At 42.4% G+C, this 20,533-nt stretch overlaps 1 protein-coding gene across 1 annotated transcript; it reads left to right on the top strand.

The window, feature by feature from the left end:
• Positions 1–19,721, top strand: ddx23 (DEAD-box helicase 23). The gene is made up of 17 exons (XM_008104019.3): positions 1–153; positions 4,738–4,946; positions 5,826–5,936; positions 7,314–7,410; positions 8,357–8,422; positions 9,528–9,666; positions 9,774–9,907; positions 10,852–10,964; positions 11,719–11,862; positions 12,828–13,053; positions 13,334–13,479; positions 15,182–15,359; positions 15,913–16,155; positions 16,814–16,965; positions 17,188–17,296; positions 17,813–17,987; positions 18,829–19,721. Exons 1-17 carry the CDS (start codon positions 64–66, stop codon positions 19,050–19,052), a joined length of 2,556 nt encoding a protein of 851 aa, XP_008102226.1. The 5' UTR covers positions 1–63; the 3' UTR covers positions 19,053–19,721.
• The last annotated feature ends 812 nt before the right edge of the window (positions 19,722–20,533 follow it).

Below are 20,533 nucleotides of genomic sequence, written 5' to 3'. Positions count from 1 at the left end.
GGCTTGTAGTCCGAGGAGGCGGCACTGCGACGGGCCACTCACGCCGCGCGGACTCCCTTCCCCATGATGCTTTGCGGGCTGTTGCTAACGGAAGTAGGCCAAGTAACATGGCGGCGGTTGCGGAGGCGCAGTGAACGTCGAGGAACGTTCCAGGTGAGGTGAATGGTGGCTTTTTCGGAGGAAGACGGGGGGCCGGTTTGCACGCTTGGCCGTGGTCTTGAAAGAGTGGGGCCCTTTTGGGTTCCGCTGTCTTCACTGGCGGAAGACAGTCTTTGGAGTTGCTACCCTTCAGGAGCTACAGCTGCGTCTATACCAGGCATAAGCAAACTTGGGCCCTCCAGATGTTTTGGACATCAACTCCCACTATTCCTAACAGCCTCAGGCCCTTTCCTTTCCCCCCTCAGCAGCTTAAGCGTCTGAGTGGGGAAAGGAAGGGGCCTGAGGCTGTTGGGAATTGGGGGAGTTGAAGTCTAAAACACCTGGAGGGCCCAAGTTTGCCCATGCCAGGTCTACACTGTAGAGCTAGTGCAGTTTGACAACACCTTAATTGCCATTGCACCGTGCGGTGGAATCCTGGGATTTGTCATTTTGAAAGTCTCCAGCAATCATGTAAAACTGTAATTCCATAGTATAGACCAGGGGTCCTCAAACTAAGGGCCGGGGGCCGGATGCGGCCCTCCAAGGTCATTTACCTGGGCCCCCTCCCTCAGTTTTATAATATAATATTTTTATATCATTTTAAATAATATAATATATTGTATTTACATATAATATTGATAATAATATTATAATGTTATACAATATAATACTAATAATAATACCATATAATAATATTAATTATATGTGATATCTATATATATAAAAGAATGATGGCATCAGGGCAGCGGACAAAACAACAAAACTACAGGCTCCCCAACCTTGAAATTTGACAACACAACCCATCATTCATGGCTCTAGGTTGATACAACAAAAATAAAATAAAAAGAAAATCCTAATTACAGGGAGAGGAATAATAGTTTTTATCCAAGGCTAAAGCTCCGCCCACTTGGTCTGCTAGCAACCTACTCAGCCCAGGGAACAGGCAGAGTTAGGCCTCACTTAGGCCTCTTCCACAGATTATCAGATTTTAACTGGATTATATGGCAGTGTAGACTCAAGGCCCTTCCACACAGCTATATAACCCATTTAGAATCTTATATTATCTGCTTTGAACTGGATTATCTTGACTCCACACTGCCATATAATCCACTTGAGTGTGCATACTAAACATAAAGACAACCATACAACAGACATTCAATACCACCACTACCTCAACAATTTTTCACCAACACCACCAGACAACGCCACAGCAACGCGTGGCCGGGCACAGCTAGTATTACATATAATATTACAGTATAGTGGTATAGTTCAATATAGTAATATATAATGCTAATATTGTGCTATGCTAATAATACATTGTATGTACATACAGCTGCTCTGAGTCCCCTTCGGGGTGAGAAGGGCGGGATATAAATGTAGTAAATAAATGTAGTAAATGAATAAATAAATAATTTTAGACTTAGGCTCACCCAAAGTCTGAAATGACTTGAAGGCACACAACAACAACAACAACAATCCTAATTAACTTGACTATCTCATTGGCTAGAAGCAGGCCCACACTTCCCATTGAAATCCTGATAGGTTTATGTTGGTTACATTTTCATTTTTAAATATTATATTGTTCTTTCATTGTTGTTGCTGTTTTGCTGTACAAATAAGACATGTGCAGTGTGCATAGGAATTTGTTCGTTTTTTTTTTTCAATTGATAATTCGGCCCCTCAACAGTCTGAAGGATTGTGGACTGGCCCTCTGCTTTAAAAGTTTGAGGACCCCTGGTATAGACCCATGACAGTTACAAGCGGTGTCAAACTCCACTCATTCTACAGTGTAGATGTTACTTGGTGTTTTCTCCCCTTAGTCCTATGTAGAAATCTGGTTTTCCCCTCTATTTTAGGTCTGTTGTACGCCAATATTATATTTATATGCTGAGTTTTTCTCCACTGAGTTCAAAGAAACACCCTTTTTTCTGGAACCCCACCTCCTTTTTTATTTTTAGGACAATGTTATAGATGGCACGTGATTGTGATATGGTACAGTATATTATATAATACAAATAGTATAATGTACTGGTAGTGCATTATATATATTGTGGTATGATAATATAGTACAATATAATTGATAGTTATATATTATATAGTACATATAATATTACTCATAATATTGCAGTATAATGTGTTATTATTTTTCATGTAGATGTGAATTTGTTTTTTGGATTTGGGGGGTTGGTTATTTTTTGTCTTTGTTCAGCTTCTCACGGCATTGAATGTTTCCTATTATCTGTTGTAAACTGCCCTGAGTACCCTCAGGGAGATAGGGTGGGATATAAATAAAATCATTATTATTATTATTATTATTATAAGTATGACACAGCAAACAAGATAGATATGCTGGATTTCGTTTCACAAAATCACAAGTCGAACACTTCCCAAGTGTCTAGGACTGTGTGATGTATTTTCGGATGATGCGCGCGGATCCCAGTAGGGTGGCCTTTTGCAGTTGGCAGATCGTAATTTTGTCAATGTCTATTGTTGTATTATTATTATTATTATTATTATTATTATTATTGTGGTTCAGCTGGGAGAGAATTGGAGTCAAGTTAGGGTTTGAGCCCAGGCATCGTGGTCCATATCTGATACCGTAACCCCTACAAACCAGCAAGATTCATGAAACCTACCTATAGATCACACATAGAGTGGTGTGGTGGCTGTAAGCATCTGAGGAGGACTCTTCAGAATCCACACTTGGCTATGGAAGCTTTCTGGGTTGAAATCACAGTGCCTTGCCAAAAAGACCCCTTTGATTGGCTCACCATAAATGGAAAATGACTTGGAAGGCATATAGCTGCAATGACAATGGGTGTTCCATCTAACACTCATTTTTTTCTAACGTACTTATGGCAGAGCTTTCCAAACATTTCATGTCAGTTTTTTAGACATGCATCATTTCATAACACAGTAATTCTGTTTTACTGGCAAACCAAAGGTTAAAACAACCCCTTCTAAGAGATACAGACATATACAAAAACTATAATAACAAAATGTATGGGGACACAACATATCTCATGAAAACCTTTCTAAAATATATAATTTGTAAGATAATAACACATCTTCAAGCTTTTTGTCATTTCTCGTTACATTTGCACAACACATTACATGCTGCAACTAACACACTAATGTGTCTCAACACACAGTTTGGAAAGCTTCTTATATTCACTAAAACAATAATTTGCCTCACTTGTAACTTTTTTTCTTCCTTTTGTACAGTCAGCCGTATCCATGATTCTGCATCCATGGATTTAAGTATCCATGGCTTAAAAATACCTTTTTCAAAATTCAAAAAAACAAACCTTGATTTTGCCATTTCAGATAAGGATAGCATTTTATTATGCCTTTGTATATAATGGGACTTGTGTACCCACAACTTCTGGTACCCTTCTGGGCCGCAGGGTGTCCTGGAATCAGACCCCAGCAAATACCAAGGACCCACTGTCAGGTGGGCAGAGGATGGCCTCCAAGAATGTTTTTATGGCATTTATAGGAACAGCTCTCCTTGGGCTATCCTCTACCACCTTCTCCTAGAGCCTCCAGAAGTGGTAGCCTACCTTTTGAACAGATTGCATGCTGCCTCTGTGCTGTGTGAAACTTTCAGGAAATTTGGTTTTTAAAACTGCTGGTGGAATTTTGTTTGGTGTGGCATTTTGTGTGGATCCCAGAGACAGAAAACTGGGTCCTGAACCTTCTGCAGATACCCACTCCAGATGCATATGGTTTTCAAACTAGTACTCCTTTGCAGAGGCTAGACAGGTTACATACTTGACGTGGGATTTAAAATTACTAATTTCTTGGTGATTTTCTTTACAAAAAAAATAATAAAAACCAGAGCATTAAAATTGGGTTAGTTGACAAGTGTGCGATGAGCCATATGGAATCATAATGAGTTATTCTACCTGACCAAGTTGAACAAGAACTGAAAGATAAAATACCCAATCCTGCCAATTTACCAGCAGTTATTTCCCACAGAACCTGCTCCCTCTACTCCCTTTTCTCAAGTATGAATCAGTGTTAATAGGGAACATACCTTTCCTTTCCTTCAATTATGGTTTAGCCCCAGATGACCTCAGGTGCTGCTCCTTAACTTTCTCCCACACACTGAGAGACCACACAGTAGTTCAAGCATAATATAATGGATGTCCAGTGACAGCATACCTTTTGTATGTTCAGAAGTCACATATTCAGGTACCAGAATTTTAAGGCATGGCTGGGAAAGATCTATCTGAAATTTTGGATTGACAATACAGGAGGCTCACCCCATATTATTCAATTGCGGAAACATGAACACTTTAGCTTGTCCACATTCCATGTTGCTGCCATTTATTAACACAGGATGCTACGATCTGCAGTTACTGGAAAACTCAGATCTGGATCACATGCATCTGGAAGGCCTACTCTACAATTCGATGGTTCAGTGGTTGGGTTCAGTATAAGAGAACTTCCCATTGTTAGTAGTCATTTAGAGATAAAGGATTTTGGATTATCCTTCAAGATATATCCACATGTGTTTGGGGATCATTTAATAGTGTAGTAGTCTTGTCCAATTCCTAATTGTTGTCACTTATTAATGCCTCTTCCTTTATCCAGATGGCTGGGGAAACTGTTGAAAAAAGAGAACGAGATTCTTCACCTGTCAAGGAAGAGCGAAGACGCTCACGTTCACCAGATAGGGAACGTGACCGAGAGCGCGACAGGAAGAGCTCTCCCAGTGCTAAGGACAGGAAGCGTCATCGCTCCCGTGAGAGGAGGAGAGGCAGCCGATCAAGAAGCAGATCTAGGTCAAAATCAGCTGAAAGGTAATGGCAGGTCTCCTTTTGGGGTTGCTGTGTTAATCTGGTTTCTTTTAGGAAGAGTTCAGTTACCTGGCTTTGGGCCACAGGGAGTAGTAGTACATTTGACCAGAAATCCCAGCCAGTTTATCAGCTGTTAGGATTTCTGGGAGTCGAAGGCCAAAAACATCTGGGGACCCCAGGTTGAGAACAACTGATGTAAGGGATTCTTGAGGTAGCTGCTGTTTATCTTGTTTGTTCAAGGTAAACACATACAGCTGCAATAAAATCAGGCAGAATCTTGCTTTTTCTCAGCCTAAGTTTTATTAATAGATATATAAATACATGCACACTCATGCAGCCCAAAGTCTCTGTCTCCTGTATATGCTTTTCTCTGTCCTTATTAGATGTTGATGTTTTTATCAAATTATATGTAATGCCACATTAGCCTCTGGTGAGAAGACTTGAATTGTGAGGCCAGAAAAAAGGTTATGTGCACCTAAGATCTATATTTCTCTGGCCTTGGCATAATTTATTCAGCTTTTGTCATCTGCAGAGTGTGGTGAAAATTTGTCAAATTATGAAGGCTTAAAGACAAAATCCTGAAAATCCTGTTTTGTTTCAGCCCCTCCCCCCTACATCTGACCTTTGGCTAGGAATTTCCTTCACATTTTTGCTAATTTTCCTTATAAAAAGGAAAGAAATTCTTATAGCACTGAAGTGCCAAATCCAGCACTTCTTCTGTTGTCATATTATGTCACAGGGATGCTTTTAAAATTGAGTGAGATTTAAAAATGAATGAATGTCACTAAATTCAATGAATATCTTTTGCTTTCTTCTATGTGATGCAGTCAGCATGTTTAGCATGTGTTGATTTTTTCCTGCTTACAAATAATCTCTTTGTAGAGACCGGCGGTATAAAGAGAGGGAGAGAGACAAAGATCGGGAGCGCAGCAAGAAGGACAGGGATCGTGAAAAAGATGGCCACAGAAGGGACAAGGACCGTAAACGATCGAGGTAACAGATTTCCCCCCGTCAGGGTGTTGTATGATTGCTAGTGCACCTGCGGTATCACAGTTATTGTTGAACAGCACTATGTCATGAGTAACTAGAACAAATCATGTCATTTGCTATCTCTTTGCAGAGGGCATTAAAGGTATGTTCATCCATTAAATAAGCTATTGGAATTTTAAGAAAGCCAGTGTTTTAGACACTGGACTGAATTTTGTGAATGGAGTTTGAATCCTTGCTCAGCCATAGAAATCCACTGGGTGAACTTGGAAAAGTCACACTCTCTTAACCTTAGAAGATGGTGACAGCAACCCCCCCCCCCCCCATGAACAAATCTCGCTCCATAATAGGTTCACTTTAGAATCCTCATAATTCACAACTTAAAATCACAGAATTTGGGTTCCTGTTAAAAGTGCAAATGTCATCTTCAGTGAATGTCAGTGGGAGAGGTTAAGAATTTGCTGTGTAAATGACATAGTCAAAAGTTGCCAGTGAAAGGACAACTGCTAGTTGTTTCTGCTACTGTCCATGTCATTTTTAATAGTGTTAGTCCTTTCTCATAATCAAAATCTGTGGCTAGGTAGCCTACCAATCTTGAAAATACTATAGTGGACAAGTATCTAGGAGTCTGCCTGCCTTAGTGAGTGTAGTAGCACCATCTTGATAATGTGACAAGCCCTGTTTTCTTCCCAATCATGGCAGCAGAGAGTTGACACCACCCCCAGTGTACTGCAGTGCTTTTGAAGAATTTGGAGCCCTTCCACAATGCAGCACAAGTGCAAGGACACTTCTTATGCCTTCTATATCTCCACCATTGGGAAGAGCACTTGGATTTGTTCTGCTGCTGCACTCTTGAGATGTAGCTCCCAAACATACTCCAGTGTTCCTTTTTGGCTGGAACGAGAGGCCGCCAGCTACTCTTGCAAGGCTCTCTTGGGTGCCTTAGAAGCCCAGAGCTCTTCTGTAACTTGGAGCTGAAAGAGCTGGGACTGTTCCTGCTATTGTGCTGGGCTGACATGATGCTCTTGCCAAGACTTCTAGCTCCAAGTCTGAGAGGAGATCTAGGACATGCCATGATCTCTAGGCTCTTGATGACTCTTTCTAGTTCTAAGCAGGAGAAGAACACTGCATTGCAAATCTAGGGACACTTTTATTTCCTAATCCAGTAGATGACCATATCAGCTGAGCATCATCCTGATCTTCTACTCCATTTCAGAGATGACGTAGAAAGTCAGGGACAAGAAAATGATCCCACCATCTCCATCCATGGAAGAGGCCTGACAGTCCTAATGTTTTGGTTAATCACCAACTAAGATTTCTAAACCCCATAATAGGATTGAGTAGCCATCTTCCATTCCTGATGCTTCCCTTCTTCTTGAGCAGGAGCACCTCTCCAAGTCGGAACAAGGACTCCAGATCTAGGAAGGACAGAGACTCCCGCAGAGATGAAGATGATGAATCATTGTCCAAGAAGGAAAAGGTAGGGAACAATTACACTTTCTTTGTCTCCAAGGGTTTCTTGCTTACAAGAACAGCAACAATCCCTACCCCAGTTGCCTACCAGTGGGAAGTTTACTGTGCCATCCACCCCAAAGCATCTTCTGAAACCATGTCCAAAATAGTTTTTGATTTCTCACTACCAAAATTTAGCAGAAATCATTTCTGGGGCATATGGCTTTGCCATAAATTGTTGTTTCACCCCCTATGACCTCATACTAAATTGAGAGATAAAGTACAAACTAGGGCATCACTGTCTGTTTTGAGACATGTGCTACATAGGTTTGGAAAGAGATGAAAGTGGACCTGATTTTTCTATGTATCTAGTCCTGCTGAAGAGATTTAGAACTATTTTCCTGTTATCACACACACAAAGGCTTTATATACATGCTTTACTATTCTTCTGGTGGCCTCAAATTGGTTTTCTATTCTGTTAAAAGTGATACCTTGTGAAGTGAAAGGTCAGCATTCCTCACTTAACCCCTAGTGCTTAGGTTATGTAGTGGCCTCACACACAGAGAACATAATGGCACAAGGAACTGTTCATAGATGTCAGGCTTCAGGCTGTGGTGAGCACCAAAAGGCTACATTACTGCACGTAGAGTAGCTAGGAATATGAGGAAAATCACAAAAAATTGGCCATTGAATTTTTCAGTCTGGTAGAACATTTAAAACATAAGGTTGTTCACACATTTCTCAATAGGAGTTTAATCAGGCTTTTCACCCCCCCTGAGTCCCTGCTTCCAAGGGATGGCTAGGGGAAGTCTTTTACTATGGTTAATTTCTTCAGCTGTTCTGGCTGTTTTAAAGGAGGCTATTTTGGGGTGATTTTTCTCTTTTGTTGCCTAAAAGTTCTAATTTGGAAAGTAACAGTTCCTCTTCTTGGAGTGCTTTCACTGAACCTTCATGGGCATCCGTTTTGTTCACAGGCCCAGCCGCTTTCCCTGGAGGAGCTCCTTGCCAAAAAGAAAGCTGAGGAAGAGGCTGAAGCCAAGGTGAGAATATGAGATTTTCTTCTTCCAAATACCAGTTCTGGTTTTCCCAAATGAGAATAAATAGTATTTGTACTGGGTTCTAGTAAACTCTGTTTCTTCTTCGTGGAGTCTGTGAAATGCTCACATATGGGTTTCCCAGTGCGCTTGCACAGATTCCGGAACATTCTAGAAGCTTTTGAATGCAACATTTTGGCGGAAGCCCCGCCCATTCTCCCCATGTACTATATATGCCCGTGGACGGGGCTACGCCTCAGTTCTTTTTTCTGTGCGACAGCAGATTGAAGGAACCTCTCTAGTAGCTCTCTCCTCTTAATCTTCCCAACGGCTTGACCTCGGACTGTTTTGACCACTGACTTGACTCTTTTACCTGTTTGACCCGGACTGCCTTCGACCAATCGCCCTTCTCCAACCCCGACCTCAGACCGTGCACCGTTCAGGCAGGCAATGGCCACTTTATTTTTTAAGAAATGTGGGGCCTGTGGGGGGAAGCTGCCCAATTTGGATGGGCATAGTATGTGCCATGTGCCTGGGGGAGAGTCATATCCCCCAATCCTGCCCTATTTGTCAAGGCTACACCCGCAGGCATGGCGCAATAGAGAGGCCCAGTTTAAGGCTGCACTATACGAACAAGCACTCGCGTTGAAGCAGGCCCCCGTGCTGGAAGGAGCGCGTGCATCTAAACAGCCCTCCTCCCAACTGCCATTGCCACCTCCTGCTACAGTGCCACTCGATTGGTATGGGATCGATGGAAGCAGCAAAATGCAGAGCATTCATGGGACCGGTGGCCAGAGCGCATGCTTGCCATCAGGATTGTAGGGTGTGGTCTCGATGGGAGCGACGGGGCAGGTTGCAGCTCTTGTTGATTCCAAGCCCACAGGCAGCTCCAAAGTCACTTGTAAGGGCTAAACGTTCCTAGAGAGGAGGTGTTTTAGGACTAAAACATATATCTATTTTATTCGTGTTTTCTCCACTTTCACAGAGGTCCTGCACTGTAACCCCCATAAAAGTGGAGGGACTACTGTAGTTGGTCTGTTTTAGGTTTTCAACTAAAGGAGGTATACTAGCTATCCATGCACTTTCATCACTTTCCTCTGATTCCTTGCAGCCCAAGTTTCTTTCCAAGGCAGAAAGAGAAGCTGTGGCTTTGAAACGCCGGCAGCAGGAAGTGGAGGAGAGGCAGCGGCTGCTGGAAGATGAGAGGAAAAAAAGGAAGCATTTCCAAGAGATGGGGAGGAAAATGCTGGGTAAGGCTTTAGGGGTCCCAGCTTTGAGGATGCTGCCTTTACCAGCTTGGCTTTTGAGTCTCTGATGGCACCTTTTTCTGAGTATGTGCCCTTTACCTTCACTGCAGAGGACCCCCAAGAAAGAGAGAGGCGCGAGCGGCGTGAGCGGATGGAACGAGAGACCAACGGCAATGAAGATGAGGAGGGCCGGCAGAAAATCAGAGAAGAAAAAGACAAGAGCAAAGAACTGCATGCCATCAAGGTCTCTTTCCATCTCATTTAATTTTAGTCTCTGAGAGGAATGGAGATAGGGATTAAGGCATGAGAGGAGGAAGGGGACACATAATGCCTGAAATACACACAGGGGTTTCCAGAGTATTCTTCAGTATTTAAAAGAGGTTTTTGAATGCACTAAGAACACACTTCTTGCTGTGTGTGAGTTTGTTTTTATAAATGTGCAATACAGTTGTTCTTTAGCCATTCCTAGAATCAGCCTGGCTTGTCTCAATATGTCGATTTCACCACCTTATTCCTCCCTTAACTCCCTTAGCTATTGTTTTTATTCAGGCTTGGCCCCATGTAAGCCGCCCTGAGTCCTCTTTGGGGAGATAGAGGCGGGGTATAAAAATAAAGTTATTATTATTATTATTATTATTATTATTATTATTATTATTATTATTATTATCATCATCATCTCCAGTGCTGTTGGGATCTGGAGAAGCAATAAATGAGCTGCCCATTCCTATTATGCATTAAGCAATTGGAAGCCTTTCAAACCCTTGTAAATGTTTGGTGTAGCTGCCTTGAGTGTTCATTGGGAAGAGGGACAGTGTTCCTCACTATTTCACAATTCACTTTTTGTGGATTCGCTGTTTCGCGGTTTTTCAGTGAACTCTAAAAGAATATTATAAATCATAAAAAATGACAAATTACAGCCTAAGGAAGGGAGGAAGGAGAAGCCGAAGGGAGAGAAAAGGAGCCCAAGCAGCAACGGGAGGAGAAGGAGGCGATTTATCAACACACAATTGGTTGATAAAGACTTAAAATAGTGTATAACTACTAAAATAGTGTGTAAATATTGAAATAAATATAGCGTCCCTACTTTGTGGATTTTCACTTATTGCGTGTAGTTCTGGAACGTAACCCCCGTGATAAGTGAGGAAACACTGTATATTTAATGTATAAATATAATTCCCCCTCTTCCAGGAGCGATACTTGGGCGGAGTCAAGAAGCGGAGGCGCACTCGGCATCTGAATGACCGCAAATTTGTCTTTGAATGGGATGCCTCCGAGGACACTTCCATCGACTACAATCCTCTGTAAGTGTCACTTTCAGGGAGGGAGGTCCAGTGGGACCTGCTCAGCACTGGGGCTGGTTGTCTGCTCAGCAGCTGAATGGAAGTATGCCTGAATCTTCCCCATCCTCAGAGGAATTGGGAAGGTTATTTTTCGTCTTCAGACTCATTTCAGTAAGATGCAAGTACCTTGGGTTGATTGTAACTCTGTAATGAAAGGTTGGCTAAGCAGGCCTCAGAGGTGATTTATACAAGCAAGATAATTTGTAGGCGAATTGTGCAAATTCAGCTAGTGTATGGGCCTGTGCTTTATTTTCACAGTCTATTTTGGTTAGACATTTTGTGCCTGGTTGTGACCCTGATTTGTTTTAACCTTTTTGTTAGTGACTTTAAATGAACAGTAACTCAGTGGCACAGCACATGCTTTGCATGTACAAAGCAGTGTGGGAATTGCTGTGGACAGAGTTGAAGAAGTGATGCTTGAGTTTAGGGAGTATGAATAGTCAGCGTGAGAGAGACAATACAAGGCCACTTCATATGTTCATCTACAGCTGACCCTTGTACAATATGTGTATGGAAGAGAGTATCATCTGAAACTAAATGCTTCTCTTTAATTGAATGTTTCTGTGTGTTTTGGGTTTTTTTTAGTCTTGATGGCTAGAAAATTATTCCTCCCTTATAGACAAAAATGATTCTCAAAATTCTAGATGCTCCTAATCAGCTTCTTTGTTAGAAGAGCTTTATTTCAAAATTTGTGATTTGACATTGTGTTCAACAGGTACAAGGAACGGCATCAGGTCCAGCTCCTGGGACGTGGCTTTATTGCTGGCATTGACTTGAAACAGCAGAAGCGAGAGCAGTCCCGTTTCTATGGAGACTTGATGGAAAAGCGTCGCACATTAGAGGAGAAGGAGCAAGAGGAGTAAGTGACTGGCAAGGCAGGAGGGAGATGTTGGGGCTGTGTGACTCTTTAGGATTGATAAGAGATATGTATTAAATCCTGAGGATTTCTCTGGTTTTTGACATACTTATGGACAAAATCAGGCATTGTGTGCTGTCACTGGTGCAATGTCTTAATTTACTGCAACTTAATGGCCAAATTCTGATCAGGAAAGCCAGATTCTAAAATTAATTTCTGAACATACTAAATTATTCAGATTATCTAAATTATACATACACTTGATACTTATTGCACTTCCTAGGAACACATGCCATTCAGCAGTTACAGAAATCATGATAGATTGGCTTGAGCTGATTTTTGGGTGTCAGGTTTCTTCTTAGGACTTGTAAGAGCTGCATAATCGGAAGGAATTCAACAAGCGCAGATTTCTGGCAATCTTCACCTGTTGAATTCTATTTTTTTCTGTGCAGTTATTAAAATCAGAGGAAAGCTGTCTTCTGGGAAGAAGGTGGGAATCTTGCACTAGTATGCTTTCATAATATTACAGGAATCATAGTAGTTGGAGAGAGGGAAGGGCAAAATTGAAAAACAATGGTGTTTAGGCTAAGGGCAGGATAAGTAGGCGAAACAGATCCTTCCCCTTGCTACTGGAATAGTAGACATTAAAAGCCCGTCCTACATCCTTATACATTTTTATTCTTGTGACAGTAAAGATTAAAATTCTACTTCAGATGGTGTAAAATGAATTGGAATTTCTAAAAAGTGTTATGTGGTGTTATGGAAACCCCACAATTGTTGGCATGACCATAGTTTTGGTGGTAAAGGTTCCTGCTTCTATGTTAAGAATCATTGTACATCTTTGAAGAGCTTCTAGGTTAGATGGACTAGCACTCTCTCTCAACAGAAGAATACAGCTAAAATATTGGTGTGCTGCTCTTTCACTGACCTGTTTGGCCATCCTGGGTTTCTCCTTTCCTGCTTGATAGGGCACGTCTGCGGAAGCTGCGTAAAAAAGAAGCCAAGCAACGCTGGGACGATAGACACTGGTCTCAAAAGAAACTGGATGAAATGACAGACAGAGATTGGCGTATCTTCCGGGAGGATTACAGCATCACCACCAAGGGAGGCAAGATCCCCAACCCCATTCGTTCCTGGAAAGACTCTTCCCTGCCTCCTCACATCTTGGAAGTTATTGACAAATGTGGCTATAAGGTGAGAGGTGCCCATTTCCTCAGGCTGATCAGCCCTTCCGCTTCCATTATAACTCCAGTTCCTTGCTAGGACCTATGTTGAGCTTTTGCATCTCACAGAGCAGAGAAAATGGAGAACCAGGGCTTCTGGAGTTCAGACCCATTGTAAAAGGCATGATTCAGGAGGGCAGCTAGCAATGAGGCTTCCTGGGCTCTGTTGTCATTCCCTTGAACCATCAGGAGTGCTCCTCCTAATTGCTCCAAGACTTAACGTGACCAGTTGATCCTTTTGTTCTGCACAGGAACCGACTCCTATCCAGCGTCAAGCCATCCCTATTGGTCTACAGAACCGTGACATTATTGGTGTGGCAGAGACTGGCAGCGGTAAAACTGCTGCCTTCCTTATCCCATTGCTGGTCTGGATCACCACCTTGCCCAAGATTGACAGGTGAGAAAGCAGCTGGATTTCCAGTACAATTCTATAGCTTAATCTGGGTCAGGACTTCTTAATTTTTTTCTACTCTGCCTGAGAAGGTTTTATGTGACTCCAAGTATATAGGTATATAAAACAAACATTAAAGATAATCAGCATTTGTAAGGCTTGCTGAAGAGGCTGAGTCTTCTTTTCGTGGAGTACAGCTGCAGCATGTTTTGCAGAATCCACTATAATCACTGCATGTTGTTGTTAACAGATTTGTCTAAATGAGTGGCATTCAGAAACCTTTTGCTGTTACCAAATTTTTCATGACCCGAGCATTGATCTGGGACCTACAGTTTAAAAAGTCTTGATCTATGTCACCTTTTCAACTATGAAACCATATTAAAGGGCTCACTGGATTAAAATAGTAAACATGGCTTAATAAAAACAAGTGACAGGAACAAAATGTACTGGTCACAATTGCCAAAAATGCCAAAGCAAGGGCATTAAAACCATCAGCAGCCTTGGTTTTTTTTAAATGCAACTCATGAGAAGACCTATAGCAGTCGAGCAAATGCGGAAAAGACCCCTTCCTCACATGTGCCAGCCTCATAACTGTGAGAGCAGCAAGGTGAGGTGTCACAGTCATATTATAAAACAACATGCCTAGCTTTGCCACACTAGGCCAAAAAAATAATCTAGACCAGCACTACTATTCCCAGCAGTCAAAAAAGAGTTCTGTGGAGTTCACATGTTTGGGATAAAGGTTTATATTTCTCCTGTGTGTTCTCCATCAACTTTGTGAGAAAGGTCTTTGCTTTTCTTAGACTCTGTGACTGGACTCATCCATTGGGTTCTGATAAGCTAAAGTGCCCTGATTAATCAGAGTCTATCAAATCTGTTTGTCAGCATATGGGTATTGTGTGGGATTGGTATGCATGATACAAATACAGTGGAGGATTTTACCTGATTATATGTAAATATATCATTTCCTGTCTGATCGTGGTGGGTGAACAGGGTCATTTCTGGCTAGTACCTGGATATTTATTTATCGTGTTAGAAGTGAAGGGTATAGTTGTAACTTATTTAACAAACATAAACAAAGTTTAAAACTTGGCATTATGCTAAATGTCCTTTGACCAGTAGCTGGCCACTTGGAGTGCCTCTGGTGTTGCTATAAGAAGGTCTTCCATTGTGCATGTGGCAGGGCTCAGGCTGCATTATAATAGCAAATTCCAGATGCTTTAGTTTATCTTTTAGAGGAAGGAACTGGCAAACCACCTCTTGAGTAGTCCCTGCCTAAGAAAATCCTTTGGAATTAATGTGGTCACCATAAATAGACCAGGAACCTGAAGGCGCATAGGCACTCCCTCAGTCAGAAGTGGGGAAACATGGTACTGCTGATATTGTTGAACTGCAGTTTCCATCAATTTCTAACCAACATAGCCAAGGCTGGGAAATTGCAGTTACTCTCCAGCATGTTTCTTCTCTTTTAAGCTAGGGAGTGTCCTACTCAGAAAGCCTTCTGTTACTACAGTTGAGTGCTGTGAAATAGATCTGGGCTGCAAAAATAAATGCAGAATCCTTTGGCTCATCTAAAAGGATCCTACATTTCTCACATTAGAGTGACTGGGGAACCCCTTTTTGAGGGGGGCTCTTTTGTGCGGTGGGGTTTTGTGGGCCAGAAAGGGCGCTGTTTCACATTGTTTCCTGTGCCTTTTCTTCACTGCAGGATTGAGGAGTCTGACCAAGGCCCCTATGCCATCATCCTGGCCCCTACCCGTGAGTTGGCCCAGCAGATTGAAGAAGAGACTATTAAGTTTGGAAAGCCCCTGGGCATCCGCACTGTGGCTGTTATTGGTGGCATTTCCCGTGAAGACCAAGGCTTCCGCCTGCGCATGGGTTGCGAGGTAAGTGCAAATAGTAGGATGACCTCAATCATGTTGCCAGAGGGACACATTGTACACTTATACAATTTGTGTGCACACGCACTTGTCGATTTACAACCATCTCATGAATTTCATATAAGTTTTTAAGCAAGGACTTGGTTTGGCCAGTTCCCTTCCCTGAAATGTAGGCTGCATAACCTGGTGTTCCTTGGCAGTTTTCCATCCAATTATTAACCAGGGCTGACCCTGCTTAGCTTCCAAGATCAAATGGGATTTGATGCCTTTAGCTATTTAGGCCACATTAATGAAGTTGACTAAATAATAATAATGAGGAAATTAAATTGCATGGTTTGTAATTTATGTTTTCAGATTAAGAAAGTTAACTCTTGAAATAATGAATAACATCAAACCACGCATGCTCCAACTTTCATGGAGTGGCTCAGCTTCCTTGCTTGGCCAAAACAATGAGAAATGATACCTTGCTCCTTGTTGAAATGTGGGGAGAGAGGATATGCGCAGGGACACTTAAGGCCAGGCACAGCTCTTTCACCCTGCTGCTCCCTTTCCACTCCAGATTGTGATTGCTACTCCTGGTCGTTTGATTGATGTCCTGGAGAATCGTTACCTGGTGCTGAGCCGCTGCACCTATGTGGTCTTGGACGAGGCTGATCGTATGATTGACATGGGCTTTGAGCCTGATGTGCAGAAGATTCTGGAGCATATGCCTGTCACAAACCAGAAACCTGATACTGATGAGGCCGAAGATCCTGATAAAATGATGGCCAACTTTGAGTCTGGCAAACACAAATACCGGCAGGTTAGTGAAACCTGAATGCCTTCCTTTTTGAATCTTAAATATTTTAAGAAATAAGAACACCATGGGTTAACTCTAGCTTTTCATATAGAAACTATTTTCCTTAGCGTGATCTCCTCAATACTTATTTTTAATTGTACGTGAGGCTTGATTTGAAAAGGTTTTGTTGCCACTTTATTGTTTGAGGGAGGAAGTTATGTACCGTATATTGGTTATGTATTGGAAACAATAATAGTTAGGAAATGGTGGCCCTTCCAACAGTAAAATTCATAGCCACAAAAGAGGAAGTTTGGTGCACTTCAGAGTGTAGTTTAAGCAAGAAGAAAGCAGAAGAGAGATCAAACAAAAATTGGCATCTTTCAAAGTAGAAGAAATGCTTCCAGAAAGAAGAGATGTTTGGCCTAGGGTCCATGAACGCATTTGGCTAATTTCGAGTGGGTTCCTATGCTAATGTGAGGAATGGAGATTTTCATTGTAACTTCAAGGAGCTTTCCTGAATTAAGAGAGATTTGGATGTGTAAAGTGATGCCTTCCCCTTCTTTTACCTCTAAGGAGAAGGGAAGTTCTGTTATGGGGGAGAGGCACATCTGCCTTCCACTCATGATTCTCATTCTTTCCCTTTCTTTTTCTCTTCTTTTTTTCTCCCTTGCCCTCCATACAGACAGTGATGTTCACAGCCACCATGCCACCTGCTGTAGAGCGCCTGGCCCGTAGCTACTTACGCCGTCCAGCTGTGGTTTACATTGGCTCGGCTGGCAAGCCCCATGAACGTGTTGAGCAGAAGGTCTTCCTCATGTCTGAATCAGAGAAGAGGTAATCGGGGCCGTGGGAGATGCAAGCAGTGAGGCTCTAGGGAACATCATCTGGGGCCTCAGAGCAGGAGGGTTACAGCTTGAACTAAACAGTCCGAGTGCTTCTTACAGACAGGATTGTGTGTGGTGCTTTTAACAATTTCACCCCACTGACAGCTTTTAGACCCCAGTATCCTTCCTCATGGGTCTTCTTATTCATTATGTTCTCTTTCCCCTGATTTAGGAAGAAACTGCTGGCCATTTTGGAACAGGGCTTTGATCCACCCATTATTATTTTTGTCAACCAAAAGAAAGGCTGTGATGTGTTGGCGAAATCCCTGGAGAAGATGGGTGTAAGTAGTCATCCTGTGCAGAGCTGGAGAACTGCAAATCATGGGTTCAGATGTCCAACATATCGTTGCCCTATATTTTTAAGTATGCAAGCTCCCTGCGGCTTTTGTTATACTTCAGAAAGATGCATAGTTGCAGTATTACAGTAAATAACCAGAATAGTTGAGGGGGTAGAGTACTGTAGAACCGGAGCAAATATTAAGATACTTTTCACTTTTCTACTGACTCTGCTCAGCCATGTCTGCAGAAGTCTGAGAACCTCTTGAAGTAGTTCTGTCTTGAGGCCTGGTTTGATAGGTGCCACATCCCACTACACCAGTATCTTGCAAGTTGATATCTTGACATTGAATCCTCACTAGGAGTATGAGGAGTGGTAGGGCAGTTTGCCCTATTGTCTTCCAGTCAGGCAACTATCTTTTTTTGTCTTTGGGGGGAATCTCATTCATGCCTACTTGCCTGCCCTCACTGCTTCACATAAACATATGGCTTGACTTAACCCACTGTTCTCCTTCCTACAGTATAATGCCTGTACTCTTCATGGTGGCAAAGGTCAGGAACAGCGAGAATTTGCCCTCTCCAACTTGAAGGCTGGTGCCAAGGACATTCTAGTAGCTACAGATGTTGCTGGGCGTGGTATTGATATCCAGGATGTCTCTATGGTAGTAAACTATGACATGGCAAAGAACATAGAAGGTAAATTATAAAATATTTTCCTTTCTTTGAAGATGTTCTCCCCTTCTCACATTGTTGTCTGAATGGATAACACTAGATAACAAAATTTGAAAAAAATTACATTCCTGGTTTGCAAGTGTTATTTCCTGTTTAATTGCATGAGACTTACCTTGATAGTAGTCGTTATATTCCAGAAACTTTGTTTTTGGGCCTGAGAGTAGTACTATTATTTCCTTCAGTCTAGGCCAGGCATGGGCAAACTTTGACTCTCCATGTGTTTTGGACTTCAATTCCCACAATTCCTAACAACTGATCCGATGCTTGGGTTTCTGGGAGTTGAAGTCCAAAACACCTGGAGGGCCGAAATTTGCCCATGCCTGGTCTAGGCACTTTGTCATTTTCCTTAATGAAAATATGCCATTTTTTAGACTACAAAACCAAAGTTTTTGCAGTTTAATAAACCTTTTCTGTGTTTTACGATAGTTCCAATTAGGAAATGACATAACTCAGGAACAAAAATCATGTTACAGAATATAATGTGCTGGGGTTCCAGGATGGGGGAAGGAATAGTACCATGAGGTTAGGGGAAATAAGAGCCCTGGGCTGATGAAGGTGTTGCCTCCTTTTAAGCCCCAGCATGATGTGGATCCCCCAGCATCCCACTCTTGGGAACTGGCAGAATGTAGTGACAAAGGGCACAGGCTAGGAAGTCCTTTGGTCTGCTTTATACTACTTCTGAGGGGTGGTGGGGTTCTGCCTCAGAAGTCAGTTGTATCTTCTGGGTGTGAGCCTGTCACATGCTCAGCTGCTGCCACTTCCTCCCTAAAGTAGTTTTGACAGCTTTGTGTCTTCTTGCTTACAGATTATATTCACCGCATTGGTCGGACAGGACGAGCAGGCAAAAGTGGCGTGGCCATTTCTTTTGTCACCAAAGAGGACTCTGCTGTCTTCTATGACCTTAAGCAGGCTATCCTTGAGAGTCCCGTCTCTTCATGCCCACCGGAGCTGGCCAACCACCCCGATGCCCAGCACAAGCCAGGAACCATCCTCACAAAGAAGCGGCGAGAAGAAACTATCTTTGCCTGAGCCCCACAGAGGGACTGCTTAATATGCACCCCTCACTCCGACTGTAGCCTGGCCTGGGCCAAGACTCTCTAATCGGAAAAACCTTTAAAGAAAGTGTAAGGTGATCCTCCCAGCCTCAGGTGCTTTCTCTTTAATGAGGGCAGTGGGGTTTTCTTTCTTTTTTGCCCATTCAGATGTAGGTGCACACCCTCTTGCTGCAGAATTCAGGACCAAACAATGGGGACTTCAGCCCAAACAAGATAAAACCCCATCTTGGAAATCCTGATCTAGACAAATCTGCTTACTTTGTTTTTATCACATCTAGTGTGTACCTCACTGCAGAAAACTTTGTATTTATACTTTGGTAGGGCCAGGTTAAGTGGACCAGCTTTGCTGATTTATGATACTTAGCTGGGTTAAATCCCCCTTTACCAAGGTTATAGACGTTCTTTCCTTGATGGATGTCTTCCGCCCTCTACTCCATGATCAGGCAAGAGTGGGGCATGACCAGTGGCAGATGGAGGGCTGCAGGCTCTCTTCCTCAGGAGAGAACTTGCCTCCCTCTGCCTGCTTTATCCCTAGGCTGTCACTGCCCTTGTCCCAGCAATAGAAAGAGGTGGATGATGTACAGAAAAACTGCTATTTTTTCAGTGATTTTGTGTATGTTACTATAAATCAATGTGAAATGTTGCTCAGATTTGTGTGTATTCCTTGATCCTTGACTTCTCAAAGGCAGAAATAGGTACTTAACTTCAGACAGTAGCCTCTGTGTAGAACAGACATTCCCATGACACACTGGGGACCACCTTTGTGGCTTTGAATGAAACAGCAGCCTTAAAAGACATGCATTTATAGGACTACCAACTTTAAAAGAGTATTACCACTTAGTAAACTTTAACCATGTGTTAAGTGAGAAGTGGCAGCAGTAGTTGAAATATAATAATGATTGAAGTGTGGCAAGTGGAGTGGAATAAAATATTTTTGTTAAAATCTTGTGTAGAAACCTAGCTTTCTTCATCTTCCAGAAAGCTAGGGCTGATAGCTTTGATAGCCTTATTCTGTTGAAAATATTTTCCTCTCCCAGTTCAACAGACTAAATAGTTGCTAGACATAGAGGTGGAGGGACAAGTTGGAGGAACACCCTCTTTTAAGACCACTCGCAGAAAACAACTAAGGACGACAGAGCTATGTCTGAAGTTTTCTCTGAAACTTACAGAAACCTATATGAAAAGAGCAGCTGGGAAAGGCTTACGACCTTGTACAGAGATGGCTTTTGAAATGCACATATACCAAACATGATACATATCCCAATACAGCAGCGGTTCTCAACCTGTGGGTCCCCAGATGTTTTGGCTTTCAACTCCCAGAAATCCTAACAGCTGGTAAACTGGCTAGGATTTCTGGGAGTTATAGGCCAAAACACCTGGGGAACCAGAGGTTGAGAAACACTGCAATGCAGGGTGCTGGGTGAGATCATCTTATTGTAACCCTGTGCTTCTGGG

The sequence above is a fragment of the Anolis carolinensis genome, chromosome 2 (assembly GCF_035594765.1).
Source record: "Anolis carolinensis isolate JA03-04 chromosome 2, rAnoCar3.1.pri, whole genome shotgun sequence".
In the NCBI taxonomy this organism is placed as follows: Eukaryota; Metazoa; Chordata; class Lepidosauria; order Squamata; family Dactyloidae; genus Anolis; species Anolis carolinensis.
Note: the sequence above shows the minus strand (reverse complement) of the source record. Positions and strands in the feature narration are given on the sequence as shown.